At 43.3% G+C, this 18,664-nt stretch overlaps 2 protein-coding genes across 3 annotated transcripts; both read right to left on the bottom strand.

Annotated features, from left to right (window-relative positions):
* Window positions 1–1,967: 1,967 nt before the first annotated feature.
* On the bottom strand, window positions 1,968–4,280 carry LOC124861626 (thymosin beta-12). Its single transcript, XM_047355500.1, has 3 exons — window positions 4,141–4,280; window positions 2,937–3,049; window positions 1,968–2,853 (listed from the first exon to the last, which is right to left on the bottom strand). The coding sequence occupies exons 2-3, from the start codon at window positions 3,034–3,036 to the stop codon at window positions 2,825–2,827; spliced, it is 129 nt and encodes a 42-aa protein (XP_047211456.1). The 5' UTR covers window positions 3,037–3,049; window positions 4,141–4,280; the 3' UTR covers window positions 1,968–2,824.
* A 1,942-nt stretch (window positions 4,281–6,222) lies between these two features.
* On the bottom strand, window positions 6,223–14,567 carry LOC124861610 (ribose-phosphate pyrophosphokinase 2). Of its 2 annotated transcripts, none has more exons than XM_047355474.1 (7): window positions 14,255–14,567; window positions 10,116–10,299; window positions 9,787–9,885; window positions 8,837–8,961; window positions 8,483–8,656; window positions 8,232–8,391; window positions 6,223–7,122 (listed from the first exon to the last, which is right to left on the bottom strand). In XM_047355474.1, the coding sequence occupies exons 1-7, from the start codon at window positions 14,374–14,376 to the stop codon at window positions 7,030–7,032; spliced, it is 957 nt and encodes a 318-aa protein (XP_047211430.1). In that variant the 5' UTR covers window positions 14,377–14,567; the 3' UTR covers window positions 6,223–7,029. The 2 variants fall into 2 exon arrangements, with proteins under 2 accessions (XP_047211430.1, XP_047211431.1); XM_047355475.1 differs by lacking the exon at window positions 14,255–14,567 and adding an exon at window positions 10,874–11,138.
* Window positions 14,568–18,664: the final 4,097 nt, after the last annotated feature.

The following is an 18,664-nucleotide window of genomic DNA, read 5'->3' as shown; positions in this document are numbered from 1 at the left end:
ACCCTTCTTTCTGGTTTAATTATCTTGATTTTCTCAAGCTAATTAGCTATTTTGTTCTGTGTAAACTTGCTACCAGCTTAACTGTCCTGTAGATTTATTCTCTACATTTTTAAATAATGGCGGTATTTTGTTATAACAGTTAAACATATTATCTTTAGGTAAAGGTGCTTATTTCTTGATATAAAAAAATCTGTTCTTGAACTATTTTGGCAAAGGAAAATGTGTTATTAGCATGAATGTCAATGGTTTAATAGCAGACAACTGCAGCCATGTTTTAAAATGTATTTTTATGAAGTTATCTTAATAAAAAGAGTTATTTATGTCCATATTTTAGAGTGGCACGGAATGTTTTAATGATAATTATTTAGGTATCACATTATATTGGGATAATGACCATTAATTATCTCGCCTCTGATCTCTTTTACTATTATTTCTGGATTTAAGAGAAGACAAATCTCTCAAGATAATCAGATAAAGACTTGTGACATAATTAGCTCCATTATCATAGGTTGAGACAAATAATGTATCTTGAGATGACATGAAAATATATTTATAAGCATATCCTTTAAAAGAGATTCATCCAGAGGATGCTGAAATAATTAAGTATACCCAGCAAAAAATGTTCTTCACTTTGAGACAAACTAAGACATTTGTGGTCAAACAAAGTATTTTCAGTGTCAGCTTCTGTCTTATAAGAGCTGAAAGACAAAGATCCACCATCCATTAGCCGCCTGGAAATGGAGCTGCATTAGTGGAAGACTTCCCCTCAGAAACTGTTGATTGATCATGCCAGTAATAAAGAAATGCCTTCACTGGAGAAACCAGATGGACAAATACATCTAAATATAGACAAAACAGCAAAACGTGCTGCATTCATAATCTCCTGGGTGTTTAAAACACGCCAGCAGGACAGGGAGACCAGCATCCAAACAACCCCAGGCAGGCGGTGACTCAGCAGCAGCTGTTGCTATGGGTTACCAGGCAGGACACGCGTGGGGAACGGCTCAATGCTGACACATCTGACCCCCCCCCCAAACCACCTTCCTGCAGCGACTCCACCCTATCAGCTGCTACACATTTCAATCCACTTTCTCTGGAAGGCCGAGGAGAGGGGAGGGTCTAATCCAACCCAAGAGTGAGGGCCTAGCCTGGCCCTATCAGCACTTTCCCACCAACCTGCACAGCTATGCCACCCTTTCCTCCCCCATTGAGACTAATGCGTTATTAGGAGCAGCTGATTTAACAGTAATCCGCTTACAGTAACATCGAAGATTTGTTGACTAGCTTGTTTTCTAAGATCAAATGTAGTTTAAGGGATAAAAGCCATTGTGTACATTGACCAGGTCTTTAGTCTGGATTTTACTTCATGGTGTTGACAGTATCACCACTACAATCAGGCCATTTTCTCTTCTAGAGCCTAGTAATTTTAACACAACACCCAGTAAATGATACCAATATAGAGTAACTCTTAAAGCAATGCCATGCTAATGACATTAAACCTTGTAGCAGGGAGCTAATTTAGGACAAATGCCGAGTTAATCTCCTGCCGAGGCAATGCCCAGCATGCATTCTAGGTCAGGTGAGGATATAACGGCCAGTAGGCTAATGCCAACAGGTATGCCATGCAGCAGTCTTGTTTAATACAGGGGCACCAAACTCCAGCCCCGAGACCTGCAACTCTGATATGCTTAAGTAGGCCTCTGGAGAACTGAAGGGCCACCTGATGGTAGCCGACCATTTGATTCAGGTCTTGGAGAAAGAATTAATTGAAACACTACAGGATAGTAGCCCTTAGGAATAAAACTGGGCACCCCTGGTTGACGAGTTTAGTTAGCACCAATGTAACCTTCTAGCTGAAGCAAAGCAGCTTTAGCTAGAGGGTTTACACTTGTTTAGCTTCACTTAACCGCTCACAGTGAATCATGCAAGTGGGTTTGTGTGATGTAGCCAGAAGGAGCAGTCGAGAGTTCATTTTAGTAACAAATTCTTTTTATTACAACATTTCATGGTTTTCCATTATCTGGCAATGGTTTGTGGTAGAGTAACATGGCCGCTGGGAAATTTACAAAACTCCATAAGAAGTTTGATTAACAGTTCAAAGCAAACACACAGAACCAGTTACCCAAACAATTTCCTCAAGCGAGACAATTCAGAGAGATTGCAACACAAGAGCTACCCTGAATCACCCACAAAGACAAAAGGGGCCAAAGTATGTTACAATTGAACCATAAGTTATGTCCTTTTGAGCATCTCCTAGACCAAGATGGAATCCGTTATTTTAATTTGTGTATACATACAAAAACAAAAATTGTGACAGTATCAATTTTTGGGCATTACATTTTGGCCAGAGTTTGAACAAAGTTGTGCATTTCCGAAAATTAGAAGACGAACAAGAAAAAATATATATATAAAAACCCAAAACGACGCCTCAGCTTTGGCGCAAAAGCAGCCACACAGAATGCTAGGTGGTGAAGGTGGTGGTGAAGGTGCAACGATGATGAGCTTCCTGGAACGCAGGCCACGCTCCCCGTCCCTCAACCTGCAGGTCAGCGTTGGCAGTCTAGGTGGCGTTAGAAACGTGGACCAAATCAGGGCCCTGTCCCCCCCTCCTCTGTTACAGGCTGACAGAAAGATGCATGTAGGTGGGAACCGGAGGGGGATGAGGCTGAAGAAGGCATCATCCGTCCACATGGCTGTGCAGCTTGGTTATAGTCGTCGATTCATAATTTCGGTTACAGAGTTATACAGCTAAAAGAAGTGACTGAAAACAAGGCAATGCAGGAGGAGAATGGGGTGTACAGTGCATGGTGGGAATGGAGGGGCTTCATGATGATGCCTTCTCCTGTTCAATGGCTGTAGAAGACAAAATAAGGAGATTTGGTCAGCCTTTTCTGGTGGGAAGCCCTAAAAATCACGAGTCAGAAGCTAGAACTTACTCTCTTTCGTTGGCAGGGGGTTTTTCTCCTGCGTCTCTGTCTTCTTCAGCTTGGACTTGTCGAAGCTGGTCACCTCTGAGATGTCAGGCTTGTCACTCATTGTTGCAGTTAGTCTTAAAGAAAAGAACAAATAAACGGGAGGGGCAGAAAAGGTGAATTTACAGCAAGTGCAAAAAAATCTGAATGGAGAAGTAGTTGGTTGTATGTCAATGACGCATTTTCAAATTCAACCAAAGCATCCAGTCTACCGTGGCGTTTTATCAGGAAGAGGGGTGGGGGTGGGGCGTTGCCGTAAAAAAAAAAAAAATCTCAGCCAGCAAATATTTTCTCAGTTCTCTCCCTGTAATGTGCACGAAAACGGACCGCCTCCTTTTGTTCGCCTGCGGTTCAGAAGAGCCCGATGTGACCCGCATGCATCCCCGCTGCCCTGCACACACAGCTCCGGGATGTTGCATCAGAGAGAGGGGGGGGGATACGCACAAGGACAACGGTGCCAGTCCAAGCCCACAATTTACATAACAACGGGAGTTCCCATGCAGGGTAGACTGGGGGAATATATAGGAGCGTGGAGAGGCATGCCTCATATTTTTAAATAAAGTTAAATTAAAGAGCTTTAACATTTAATGTCAAGAGCCAGGCTGGCTGCTGTGCAACATCCGCAAATTCACATATCACGTACTTCTGCCTTTGGCTCGCAGTCTGAAAGAACCACCGCCCAGATTTACATTCAGCTCCGTCACCTTAGGCTTAAAAACACAACTTCAGCTTTACTTTTCCGCCTTGGGTTTTATAACGAAAGCTAAAAACACGCCCGCCCCCCAAAACAGGATTCATAAAAAGAACAAAAACCTGCAGGGGTGAAAAGAAGCGGCTTGATAACGGGGCTGAGCGCGTGCAGCTCACGCGCACGCCAACAACAAAGAAAAGCGGCGGGTGTACGCGCGAGACAAAGCGCTCATTAAGCTTTGTTATATTACGCCACAAGGACGATATTTTACACATCTACATAAAAAAATAAAAATAAAAAAAAAAACGTGTGGAAAACCACGTTTATCAAAAATGTTTCCATTTAAATCCCGCTGTAAATTTCCAAAAATCATTCCACTGCATCGTCACCACATTCCAACATTAATCCCACTGCTTAACGCCCAGAGAGCTGCTGGAACAACATAAAAACTAAAACTATCCGATGAGAGGTGCTTACCGATGTGCTGGCTCACAGATGAGACTTCTCTGCTCGGTGGGTTGCAGCAGTAGTGCTGGGGTCTTTGCGCAAGCCTCTCATATAGTCAGAAATATGCTAATGACGTCTGACATCACCAGTCCCCCCCCCCCCGTCATTCACTCGCTGTCGCCCCCTGCTGGAGAAATGTGGAAAACGCACTCCCCCAAAAGGTCCAAAAACGAAAGCAAAGAGAATAAAAGAATTTTAGTCTGTGGATTTGTTGCGTGTTAAATTTAAATGTGACCCAAACTTCTTCATGCGACGCATGCGCACTTTATTGTATCAGTTACACTGAGGTAACTTGTCAGTGTCCTAAAATAATTGTTTGAAATGTGTTCTTCCTGATTCCTGCACGTTTGGCTCCTCTTCCTGTTAATACACAAACACTGGGCGCCCCCTGGTGGCAATGCAACCTGCCTTCTCACCAATTGTGTGCAAACTTTACACCCATGAAACTATTTTAATTTATTCAAAAACTGGGTGGGGATGCAAAAGATTTAAGAAGGCTTAACCAAAACGTAAACCCAAAAACATCCCTGAGGTTTATTTGTGTATTCCCCAGAAACCTTTTTTGCTTGTACCTGCCTTATGTGGCCAATCAAACGTTAATTGGATTTAGACTCAACTCACCCATCATAGAAGCTATTTGGGTTGAGCTCCAGTTGGAAGTGATCTCCCCTCGTTTGGAGATCAGTTGTTCTCAATCAGACTTTTATTAAAAAGGGGGAAATCAAGTTCCAGATTTGAAAAATATGCTAGTTGAAGAGCTGCATTTTAAAAGTACTACTTCTAAAACATGAGGTACAGCCTCTTATATGTGAGAAAGAAGTAGTTTGATAACATCAGATCAGTGTTAATAAGAAATAGGTTCTAGAGGAGGAATTTCAATAAACTAGGGAAACCTTCAAGGGAACAGGGTTCATATACAGACTGGGAAAATCTGAAAAACGATTTAAATATTTTCCAGTTTGGACCAATAAAATAAAATTAGGATAGGTTCTTTCCATCCATCCAACCCATGTCATGTTTAAGGCCTGTCCGCTGTAGAAATATCCATCTGTTGTCTTCTAATTATCTGAGATTAGGTTGCTGCAGTAACAGGTCCAGGGACGAAACCCACACATCCCTCTTTATCTTATTCCCATGGTTTCCCTGGCCCTGAACGGATATATAAGTTCCTGTTGCATGTTTTGGGTCTGCTCTGGGGTCTCCTCCCAGTGCCAGAAATGACCTCCAAAGGGAGACATCCAAGGTGCATGATGATCGAATCCTCCCCAACTGACTTCTATTGATGTAAGAGCAGCAGCTCTCCTCTGAGCTCCTCACACTATGCTCCTGTTCCCTCCCAACAACATACAGCCATAAACTTATAGTAAACTTTTGTGTTTACGTTTAAAAATGTGCTAAAAAGAACCGAGATCTGATGATGTGTAGGAACCAGAAGTAAATGACTAAACAAATACGTTTGAGGAGGATATGGTCATTGTTTAGCCACAGAACACAGTAGATCAACCTTCAACTATAATATAAAGGCAAATAAACAGTATTTAATTGTGTGTGCAGTAACTGGCAAATGTAGGTAGGAAGTGAATTTGCCGTTATTCATTCCTACTGTACTTGTTTCTGAGCTGCAACATTCAACCTTTATGTGAAATACTCATTGTTGGAAACTCGTTGTCTTGAAATTAACATTGCACGAGGACTCTGCCGTCCAGTTCTGTCCTTCCCTGCGGATTTCCAGTCTTTTTCCTGAAAAAGTGTCGTCTCTGCTGCCTTTCGTGTCTCAAACCCCATCTACAATGTTAGCAAGCTCTGCACCGGTGGCGACCCAATTTCCTAGCAGGTAACAAACGCTATCCAGGTGCTTGCAGGACAGTTTTACACGTTCTGTTGCCTGGATTATTCTTCTATCAAGAACTTTCCTGCATCTGGTGCCCTTTTAATGCAAATATGTCTGCAAACTTCCATGCAGCTGCAAATTCATAAAATATTCCTAAAAGGCTGATTTATCTTCTGTCCGGTAGGTCTTATTTGAAAGAGAAAAGCAGACTCAATCCGGGATCAGTTTGCAATTTTCAGAGCTTTATTAAAAGAAACAGCTTTTCCTGTGGCACATTTAAAAAAAAAATAATCTAAACATTTCTTTCTTATAATTAATTACCTTTAAAGCCACTTTCAGGCACACTGTGAAACCTGCCTTTACTGAACAACTGTAATAATGTCACCACTTTACAATAAATCATGCCTGGATTCTTAACACTATTAAAATAAAACCAAAGCTTTGGGCTCCATTACTTCTCATGACCTTTTTCAACGAGTAGGCGAAGCACCTACTACACCTTGTGTTAGTTTTGGAAACAATTTTAGCACAATTAGAAGGATTAGACCAGAGGAAAGTCATGCATTAGTTGTGGCTCATGAATAGGAAATTGATGACAGAATATCAAGTTAAAAGGTTAGAAAGATACAATCAGGAGGTGCTAAAGCAAACACTTTAGATACAGGATGCACACGGTTTGAAATACCTTTAAACCTAAAATGTTTGCATCACCTGATGGAGAGGAATGCATCGACTGAAACTGGATTTAACGAGGTAAAAGTAAGACATGATGTGGAATAATGGACCGCTTGGTTAAAGTGAAGGTCAGTCCCAGATGCAGCTGAAAAAGAAAACTAAGAGGAAACAGAATGAACTCATAAATACAAACTTGGTCTTGTTAGCTGGGTGAAAATGTCAGTGACGATGTGTGGGCGTGACCTTTAAGGAGTCACTCGAGCAAGGCCGATCGGAGCCTTGCTGCAGGACGCAAGAGGCCGGAAAGCAGCGGCCGAGTGGGAGGAGGAGGAGACGGGTGGGCTTCCTCTTCCTCACAGAGGTACGTGGCTGAAGAGATATGAAACCGATTCACCGTTGTGGGTCCTCCTGATCGCCTCGGCCAGGATCATGGAGATGTCGATGACCTGGTGGGACACGACAAGAAAGCTGGTGTGTTTTTAAACGGCTCCCTTCTGCTCTGCACACAGGTGATCATCTCATGAAGCGTCAAGCTGTTCAATGAAGCAGGAACTGGGCTGCTGCTGCAGTTTCATTGAGCTTGTTCCTTTAAACCTGATTTTACAACCTCCTCAAAACATGATTATTTCCTTCTAAAAGAAGTAAGTATTAGGGCCAGGAGCCACAGAAACAGTGGCCCCCGGGGCCATCAATCCCTCATCAGATGGCCCTGTGTGGCGACAGCCAGTCTGAGCTTCTTCCTCCACTGCATCTCTCTTTTTTATTTATTCATTTATTCAAGTAGATAAACACAAAACAATGTTGGTTCTGGGTTAAAAAAAAAACTCTAAATGCCATCAGCTGCTTGTTTTGGTTCCTCCACTGACATGTTCACTGAGGTTAGGCAGTAGGTTTTAAAACCTAAACACCCTCAGTCAGAAATCTGAAACCAGATATTTATTCACACGGTATAAAAAGACACAAAACCAGTTTATTCTCACCCCGTCTCATTAAATCAAGCTAAACCTCTCCTGTTTTAGGTCATTTAGCATTACCAAAATTACCAAGATTTCTAATTGCTTTCTTTTAAATTCAGAAGCTATCACACACTAAGACTACTCTGCTTTTAAACAATTTGGGAAAATCCAGACGGTGATGTCATAGCTTTGTACACTTCTGATAGGCTAATGGGAAGGCCATGATGAAAGGGGGAAGCTTTGAATCCTGAGAACAACATCTCCACTGTGAAGTACAGAGGTGGCAGCATCATGTTGTGTAGGTGCTACGCTGAAGGAGGGACTGGTGCACTTCACAAAGAGATGTCACCACTAGTAAAGACTATTATGTGGAAATATTGAAGGAACATCTCAAAAAAAAAAAAAATCAGCCAGGAAGTTAAAGCTTGGACTTAAATGGGTCTTCTAAATGGGCAATGACCCTAATTATGGCACAACATTACAACAAGGTTGATGTTTTGGAGTGGCCGTCACAAAGCTCTGATCTCAGTCCTACGGAAATGTAGATAAACCTCAGAATTTCCTGAATGGTTGGGAAAAAAACAACAACAAATCTCCACCTGTATTTTTGGGCACGCCTTCATCTTCTCCTCCTGTGGGATGGTGTTGGTCACCACCACGGCCTCGAACGGGGCGTTGTTGATGCGAGAGATGGCCGGGCCTGAGAATATGCCGTGTGTGAGGATGGCGTAGACCTTGGTGGCGCCGGCGTCGATCAACCTGACGGAGGGATATGAGAAGACCAGCTTTAAGACACATCTGGGGGGGCAAGCTGTGAACATCTGCAGCAAAGGATTTCAAGGGTCCTAACTTGTCGGCGGCGTGGCAGATGGTGCCGCACGTGTCAGCCATGTCGTCTACCATGATGGCCACGCGGTCCTTGACGTCCCCGACCAGAACCATACGGTCCACTTCGTTAGCCTTCTTCCTCTCCTTGTGGATGAGGGCAAAGTCCACGTTCAGACGGTCTGCGATGGACGTCACACTGAGACAACAAAAGAAAAGAGACGGAATGACCATTTAAGTTCACAAACCTCTACTGTAGACTGAGGTTTTAATAGTTAATGTTAAGAAATGATTTGCATCAGCTGTAACTACTCGACAAGCAGCAGTTTATCTGACATACCTGCCCTTTGACCCCGGGTATCTTATCGAGTTGGCTTACCGCTTTGCTCCGCCAGCATCTGGAGACACGATGATGCAATCCTTCCACTCAGGAATGTTTTCTTTGATCCACTGCAGGACAGCGGGCTCTGCGTACAGGTTGTCCACCGCAATGTCAAAAAATCCCTTCAAAATGGAAAAAAAAACCCGAAAAGAGAGACAAGGAAACAAAACTGGTCATCCTATAGAAGATAGAAAACAAGGATAGGGAGGTAGTTATATCTCTAGTAATGGGTGGCAACCTGGGGTCACCAGGTCCACACAACTAGAAGAAATCATCTACAAGCTAATTGGATGTTTGAGGTCCATGGTAAGAAAAATAAGCCGACTTGAAGGTAAACATGTTGAATTTGCTAGACTCTACCTGGAAATGAGACGATGAAGACTTGAGCTTTACTGCAGTATTTCAACCATTTATTATAATTAAACATAAAACAATCCATTAAAATGTTTATGTTTTATGTTAAAAGAATATTTCATTCTTTTGGTATATAATCATTTACTTTCATTTCTTCTTTAATCGGTCAGCCTCAGTGGGCGGGGCTAACACTGCTACAGATAAGGTGATTGGTCTGCAGTTTTCCTGCTGTGTTGGGATCTATTTGAAGAAGTTTAAATATGATGGACTGTATGAACTGAAGAATTTAATTAACAAGTTAGTTATTTATTGGATTATCATATATGTGGGGTAAAAAGGCACCTCACGTCCACTGTGAAGTATGGTAGAGGATATATTATCCTGTGGGACCTTCACTTTAAGGAATCCTGTGGGGTAGAGCTGAAGAAAGGAGTGTAAATTGCAATCTTGTGAAATGTTACAGAAGAAGAAGAAATGCTGTCTTCCAGGAAAAGAGGGCCCTACAAACTATTACGCTTGTGTTATTAAGTGTACTTGGGAAGTGTTTTTAACATTGCATCTCATTTCCACTGAGTGTGGTTCAGTTCACAGACCTGGATCTGCGACGCGTGGAGGTCCATGGTGATGATGTGGTCGGCACCGGCCACAGAGAGCATGTTTGCAACCAGTTTGGCCGATATAGGTGCTCGACTCTGCATTAGGACAGAACAGACGTTGATCAGGAAACATGCAGCTGACGGAAGGAGAAGTGGTGAAATTATTAAAAGGAGCTTTTATTGAAGACTCACTGACGCTATGCTAAAGCATGTCTGCACGAGCAAACATGTCAACCTGCAGCGCTGCAGGGAAATAACTCAACACTCTGAAGCTGCGGTAACCTGTCTGTTTGTAGCTCCCGCCTTTCTTATTCCTGCCCCCTCACCTTGTCTTTTTTGTCCTGACGGGCGTATGGGAAGCATGGGATGACGGCGGTGACGCGGGACGAGGAGGCGATCTTGCAGGCGTTGATCATAATCAACAGCTCCATTAGGTTGTCGTTGATTTCGCCGCAGCCGCTCTGTATGATGTACACGTCCTCGCCACGCACGCTTTCCCCGATTTCCACACTGTCAGAGAAGAGAAATACAATTACATAAGGAATCACGATAAATCTGGTCCAACAGATTCTCACTTGGGTTTAGGTCTGGACTATTCTGACACATCAACGAGGCTTGATCTAAACTTGTTATCCTGCTGGAAGGTGAACCGCTACTCGAAGTCCTAAGTCTTTTGCAGACTAATACGTTTTCCTGTATTTAATCCCATCCATCTCCCAATTAACTATGATGCATTTAGAAAAAAAACTATTAAGCAAACATGCTTACTTTTGCACTTTGGGACACGATCGAGAGAAAGAACATGCAAACTCCACGCAGAAAGACCCTGGCTAGGATTCAAATCCAGCACCTTCATGCTGCAAGGCAACAACTCCAGCAATTCAAGAAAAAAAAAAAAACTGTACTGCAGGCAATTTGTTGCAGAAGTTTTAATTCAGGCAAATCATAGTAAAAGGGGCGAAACACAAATGCACATTTATTGCTTTTCTGTTTGTAGGAGACTGGGAAATACAGCTCCAAAACTCAGAGACTAGTTATGTGTAAGCGTTACGAACTTGCATTCTACATGCTGGAAGATATTTACCTAAATATGTTGGGTTGTGCTGCATGATATTAGAAAATCCTGCAACGTTCCTGTAAAGATATTGGTGAATATTGCCATGATGACATCAGCTGTAATTTATGCCTATTTTCTTCTTCTTTCCTCTCTTTCTCGTCTGTGCAGCATGGCATGATCGAGCTGCTAACCCTCTTACACTGCATCCAGTTTTCCACAGCTGGACACATTTACATCCAAAGTAGCAGCAGCATGCGTGTGAAACATTCCTGAGTGGGAGATGACCAGCTCCTCTCGTCCTCAGTCACATGACCGAGGTGCAGCCAAAACAAAAGAAAAAAAACAGAAAACAGCTACATCTGTTGTTTTCTTAGTATAGTGATCTCGCCACAACTGCTGCAGTCCACCCTGAATGAAATCACAAAAAGCAAAACTGCCTTTTAACTTTAAAAGTTAAGCACTCCCACTACGTTAACTGCAGCTCCTGCAGCTGGTAGCAGGAAATTAGAGCAGAAGCATCTGTACGGTCAGAACCGGCAGACGTCAACACACCCTGACCCTTCAGACCCAATGGCATCACATCCCTCACCCCTAATGGGAAAAGTTCAAATAAGCCGAGCTGAAATAACAGAGCTTGAACATTAAAGTAGAACCTATTTTATAACATGAAAGATTCTACTGACACCAAGAGTTCAAGTCTGATCCTATTGGCCCCTGCTGCTCCATGTGTGACTCCAGTTTAGACAGTTTAGAAACTAAAGGAGCGCCACCTATCGCTCTTAGGTTAAAATTACAGCCAACTGGTCCGTTAAGCAGCAGGCTCTACCCGAGCAGAGAGCCTAACCAACCAGCTAAGGTCAGCTTATATTGCTAAATGTTCATAAATCTAAAAATTAACCAGCTCTGTTTTTCTAAACCCCTCCTGACGGACCTGCTCGAAGCAGGTCATTTCAGAACAAACATTACATGTAAACAGAACCTCCACTTGTTGACATCTAAGCCGAATTTGATGAAAAACACGATGGATCAGTATATATTAGCAATATGAGCCTCCAGACTGCTTGGGTTACTGCGCTACACAACAGTACTTAATGTTAGGCAAACAATAAACCTTTCATTTAAATTCCATCGGTGCAAAGCAAACACGGAGAAATAATGTGAGAAATCATTCCCAGGAAATCCCTCCCTCTGCTTTAGTCCTTGACCTCTGCGGTCATCTGGTAAAACCAGCGTTGCAGCTGTGTGAAGAGCTGCCAACAACAAACAGCGTGCCACGCTCACCTCCTTCTCACTGTGAGAGGATGAGAACATAATCTTTGTTTCTGCACTTTGTGTCAAACAAACACATCAGTTCCCTAGAGAGAAAACTTGCTCTGGATAATCGGAGGTTGTTTTTTTTTTTTTTTTTGGTGGGGGGAGTTGTTAGTGGAAACATTACAAGCTTGAAAAAAAAAAAAAAGAGAGAGGGATAGAGAGGTCCGGGCTTCGTTAAAAGCTCTGACCTTCCTAGATGAGAGATTATGAAACATGTCCAGCGCATGCTGTGGGCTGTGTGTGGATGGAGAGCATCAGTGAGCATCAACTTTTATCCTTGCCATTGATTCCTAATTGGATTTAAGCATGGACTTTGACTGGACTGTTCAAATAAAAAAAACATGCTTCAAACCACCCCAATCTCACGTCTCCAGCAGGTTTTCTTCCAGTTTTTCCCCACAGCATGATACTGCCACCAGCATCAGAAAACGTCTTATTCCTGCACAAATGCCCTTCTGTAGAAATGTTGCCCACAAGCTCATGCTAAAACGAAAGCTGCAGTGGAAAAACACTGCCATGATGAACCTGCATGAGGCCCAAAAATGTCATCCTTCCCACCAGACAGGTTCAAGCAATACACATGACCTGAAAAAACTGGGTTTAAAGTCCAGCTGTACATTATGAACAGCCTTGACAGAGCTATGTAAAAGAAGGCAAACAGCTCTAGACACTGGTCAGAAAAGTTGGAAATCAACACAAATTGCATGCATGTGATTTAGTGGAGAGGTTACAGCAATTAACCTCCCTGACAAAGAGTCAATGCTGCTAGATAACACTGCTGGCTTTCATCACATGTTGCTGCAGGCACTTCTGCAAGCCACCCTCCTTTAAAACTGGCAGATTAAAACAGCTCAGATCTGTAAACTTTTAAAGACTGCTGTTTCTGACTGTCCTGAACCACAATGACGGTCGTAAAATGAATGTAAGTGAATGATTACTGACTGGGAGTTTATTACTGGACGTAGCCTACCTGGCATTTTCAGCGTCGGCTCCTAACCATGAAGTTTTGCTTATAATGCCTATCAATTTCAATTATTTATTCTCGCATTTAATTATGCATTTAACAAACTAGATTTATTCCTTCATTGAACTATTTATACATTTATAAATACGTTTCTTTTTAACTATCACATATAAAAACTTAATCTACAGCGTTTTGTGGCCCTCAATACAACAAGCAGAACTATAAAATAAATCTTCAAATAATTATGTTTTTAACACTTCTTGACTCCAAATTGGGGTTAATTATTCTCATAGTTAATTATATAATTAATATGTTACTGAAAATAATTTAGCAACTACAACTACCAGTAATTAGTGAATGCTTACATTTTAATTTTCACGCATATAAACATGCATTTATTTACCAGAGTAGGAATTTATCAGGATATCAATAAATGTAATTTAGTAGATTCACAATAATTGATTATTGAAAAGATAACTGGAACATTTAACTAATCATACATAAATGTATTTATATATTTAATGTATGAGTTTCCCATTTTATTTTAGTTATCATACCTATATATTATACGTGTACTTTGCTAACGACTTGATTATGTTTTGAATTGTGGCATTTTTGTCTCTCATTACCAATTATAAAAAACAATATAAAGCATTTATTACATATATATTAAATAAAACATCAGTCAGGCTAAATAGAAGAAGACCATACGGTGTTGTGTCCAATTATGTGCCTCCCAGCAACAGACGTTAGCTTCTAAGCTAACATTGAGCACTTTAGCAGGATAGTAAGAAGATGAGACGCTAACTCTCATCACAGCTAGCAGAGAATACCTGTAACGTTGAGTCCTGATGTAAAGTTGGACCTTCTGTCCCGTCTGAACTGCACATATACCAGAAGCATCATAAAAACGATTCAATACAAGTTTTTGTCCGATAAAAGGGAACACTAACATTAGCTTGCTAACTTGCTGTGTTTACATGAGGCTACACGTTAGCTTATAGCTAAGCTACACACGTGATAACGATGATGGAGCACCATATGAGACCAAGCGGTTGTTTCCTAACATAGAAAAACGATTAAAACAAAATGAAATCGAGCATCGCGTTTAAATTAACTTATGTACTCGCCATGTCTCCTGGTTGCTGAACTTTTTGGTGATCACCTTCCCCAGCTCCAGCCCGAGCCGATCAGCCACTTTCTGGGACAGGTCATGATGGGAGCTCCCGCTGAAAAGCACGATGTTCGGCATGTCCAAAAAAACAAAAGGGTCCCGGTGCAGATGGGTTAAAAACAAAGCGACGGAGGAGATCGCGGAAGATATGAGGGGTCTCCCCACAGGGTGATGAAGACGGGGGGAAATGAAAAGTCTGTTAATGTTGCAGCTTGAGCATGGCACAGTTGCAGCGCTGAGGACAGTCGGCAGAGAGGAAATAAGAGGTCAGTATTTGCATGTTGGAAGGAAGAGCCCGCTCCTCATTGGACAGTCAAGAGAGTCACCAATACACGCACACTTATTGTTTACTCTACATGATATGGCAAGCCATTGTAACGTAGAATCAAGCCACACTGCTGTCCATGATTATTTTCACTTATTAACATGAGATAACAATAGAAATATATTAGGTTAGTAAAAATGTATTATTTTAATGTACGTAGATTGAAATAAAATGTGGCCAAATAGTATATGACAAGTGAATGTATCATTTAATTACGGATCTGCTCAATTCATAACCTCATTTCGTCCCTTCCAACTTCTGTTTCGTACCAGTAAGCGAACCATTTCATCCCCATGTACTTTTGTCAACTATGTCTATCAGTTTAGTTTTCTTTGTATTAGTGTCATGAATTATGGATGTAAGTCATAAAAATGCTGAAATCTCGTTCATAATTTGATAGAAAAATGTATTATTCTCTGAATTCTTTGTATTATACTCTATTTCCTTTTATAACAAGGGCCACGGCAGTAATTTGCCAAGTAGCACCATACGGATACACATTTTTAAACAGCAGTAAAAAAGGACTTGGATTTTAACAGTTACAAAGAAAAAGTGAATTGTTTAACTGTGAGATCTAGTTTCACTCAAAAGATGACATTTCATAAAGAAAACCTAATAATAGAAAGGCACTTTGAAGATGAAATTCCAAGTGAAAAAGTCAGAGATTTCTCTTCAACCCAGACCTCAAAATCTAACATGGCTGCCTATGTGTGATAACTGCAATAAAAAAAAATTAGACTTGTTTTCCCTATTTTGATTATTTTTAGCTAATTGAACATTTCATACATTACTAAGATACCTCATTTAGGGAACATGATGAAAAGGACCGTTAAGATTAAGCTGGACTGCCAATAGTAGTTATCCTGGTCACTGTGTGTTTCAGCTGGCAAAACCCACTGGTTTTTATTTTTGGTATTGTATGTGGGGCAGCTGGACATGCAAGAAACACATCAAACATCTCAAGGCCTACCGTGGTGGAGGGGTTTGAGTGGTCGAATGATCCTAGAGGCTATGTTGTCTGGGGCTTAAATGCCCCTCGTAGGGTCTCCCATGGCAAACAGGCTCTAGGTGACGGGGGACATAGAGCGGTTCAAGACACCTTCATGAGGACTACTAAATCGAAGCACGTGACGTCGCCCGGTACGGCGGAGCCGGGGTCCCACCCTGGAGCAAGGCCTGTGGTCGGGACTCGTTGGAGAGCGCCTGATGGCCGTGTTGCTCCTCGCGAGACCCGGGCCGGGCCAAGCCCAAACGAGAGACGCAAGGCCATCCTCCAGTGGGCCCACCACCTGCAGGGGGAACCGTGAGGGACCAATACAAAGATGATTGGGCGGCGGACAAAGGTGGAGACCTCGGTGGCCCGATCCCCGGATGCTTAAGCTGGCTCTAGGGACGTGGAATGTCAACTCGCTGGGGGGGAAGGAGCCTGAGCTTGTGTGGGAGGTCAAGAGATATCAACTAGAAATAGTCAGGCTCACCTCCACGCACAGCGTGGGCTCTGGAACCCATCTCCTCGAGAGGGGTTGGACTCTCTTCTACTGTGGAGTGGCCCACTGGGAGAGGTGACGGGCTGGGTTGGGTTTGCTTGTTGCCCCCCAGCTCAGTTGTCTCGTTTGTGTTTTACCTCAGTGGATGAGAGGGTCACATCCCTGCGCCTTCGGGTTGGGGACAGGTCTCTGACTGTCGTTTCGGCCTACAGGCCGAGCGGTAGTGCAGAGTACCCGGCCTTCTTGGCATCCCTGTTGGGGGTGCTGGATAGTGCCCCTCCCGGGGACTCCATTATTCTGCTGGGGGACTTCAACGCCCACGTGGGAAACGACAGTGACACCTGGAGAGGCGTGATTGGGAGGATTGGCCTCCCTGATCTGAATCCAAGTGGTGTTTCATTATTGGACTTCTGTGCTAGTCATGGATTGTCCATAATGAACACCATGTTCAAACATAAGGGTGTCCATCAGTGCACTTGGCACTGGGACACCCTAGGCAGGAGGTCAATGATTGACTTTGTTGTCGTATCATCACACCTCCGGCCGCATGTTTTGGACACTCAGGTGTAGAGAGGGGCTGAGGTGTCCACTGATCACCACCTGGTGGTGAGTTAGATCTGCTGTAAGAGGAGAAAGCCAAACAGACTTGGCAGGCCCAAGCGCACAGTGAGGGTCTGCTGGGAACGTCTGGCAGAGCCATCAGCCAGGGATGTATTCAACTCCCACCTACGGGGGAGCTATGACCAGATTCCGGGGGATGTTGGAGACATAGAGTCCGAGTGGACCATGTTCTCCGCATCTATTGTCAATGCTGCTGCCCGTAGCTGCGGCCGTAAGGTCTGCGGTACCTGTCGCGGTGGCAATCCCCGAACCCGGTGGTGGACACCGGCAGTAAGGGACACTGTCAAGCTGAAGAACGGCCTATTGGCTGTGGTTGGCTTGTGGGACTCCTGAGGCGGGGGACGGGTACCGTGAGGCCAAGCGTGCCGCGGCCCGGGCTGTGGCAGAGGCAAAAACCCGGGCCTGGGAGGAGTTCGGTGAAGCCATGAAGAAGGACTACCAGTTGGCCTCGAAGCGATTCTGGCAAACTGTCCGGCGCCTCAGGAGGGGGAAGCAGTGCTTCGCCAACACACGTTACAGTGGGGGTAGGAGGCTGCTGACCTCGACTGGAGACATTATCGGGCGGTGGAAGGAGTACTTCGAGGATCTCCTCAATCCTGCCATCACGCATTCCCTGGTGGGGGACTGGTGACCCAGGGTTGGACTCTTTCATCACCCAGGCTGAAGTCACCGAGGTGGTTAAAAAGCTCCGTGGTGGCAGGGCTTCGGGGGTGGATGAGATCTGCCCTGAGTACCTCAAGTCTCTGAATGTTGGGGCTGTCATAGTTGACATGCCTCTTCAACACTGCGTGGCGGTCGGGGACAGTGCCTCTGGACTGGCGGACTGGGGTGGTGGTCCCCCTTCATAAGAAGGGTGACCGGAGGGTGTGTTCCAGCTACAGGGGGATCACACTCCTCAGTCTCCCTGGTAAGGCCTACGCCAGGGTATTGGAGAGGAGAGTCCGGCCGATAGTCTAACCTCGGCTTCAGGAGGAGCAGTTTGGTTTTCATCCCGGCTGTGGAACACTGGACCAGCTCTATACCCTCTACAGGGTACTCGAGGGTTCATGGAAGTTTGCCCAACCGGTCCTCATGTGTTTTGTCGACCTGGAGAAGGCATTCGTCTGTGTCCATCATGATGCCCTGTGGGGGTTGCTCCAGGAGTATGGAATTGGGGGCCCTTTATTAGGGGCCATCCGATCTCTGTACAAGCGGAGCAGGAGTTTGGTCCGCATTGCCGGCACTAAGTTGGACCTGTTCCCGGTGCATGCTGGACTCTTGGAGATTTCTTAATGAAGAACTGCACATTTCATTGGGTTTTCCTAATTTTTTCATAACTCTAAGTAATGGTGCTGCATTGTAAATGGTTTATGAAACAGAAGTCGATAGTGTGCCTCATCTCTTCAGCTTTGGATCTAAGTAAAATCTATTTTTAGAAGATAGAAACCAGTGTGACAGAAGCTTTAAGTCAATAACATCACAAAGATCAAAACATACAATTGAGCAAAATTAAGTAATCTCCCTTTAGACAAATGGTATCAGAGATATCTCAAATGTTGATTTTGGATAAACTAAAAGTGTTATCTGCGCTGAAGAGCTTGTCTGTTATATGATAAAACAGCTTACCATACCTCCCTTAGGTATAAGGCTACTGAAGCCGCTTGCAGTTGATGTAAACATGTTTTATTAACATAGATCTTCGGTTAAACACTCATTCATTTGTGTTATTATATCTTAATACTATAAAGGTGTCAGTGCTCTTCAAAGCTAAAATCAAGAGTTTGTTAAAAACCCTTCAAACTTAAATGACAACTATTATTTATTAGAACACAGGCAAGCAGTTCTTTTTTAATTGATCTGTTTATTCTATATTATTAAAAGCATCTTTTTATTTTCTATTTCTGAAAATTTACAGATTTAATGACTTTGGAAAATGTATTTCACAATTTTAAAG

The sequence above is a fragment of the Girardinichthys multiradiatus genome, chromosome 24, assembly GCF_021462225.1.
Source record: "Girardinichthys multiradiatus isolate DD_20200921_A chromosome 24, DD_fGirMul_XY1, whole genome shotgun sequence".
Taxonomy (NCBI): Eukaryota; Metazoa; Chordata; class Actinopteri; order Cyprinodontiformes; family Goodeidae; genus Girardinichthys; species Girardinichthys multiradiatus.
The sequence above is the reverse complement of the archived record's forward strand: the minus strand, read 5'-3'. Positions and strand labels throughout refer to the sequence as shown.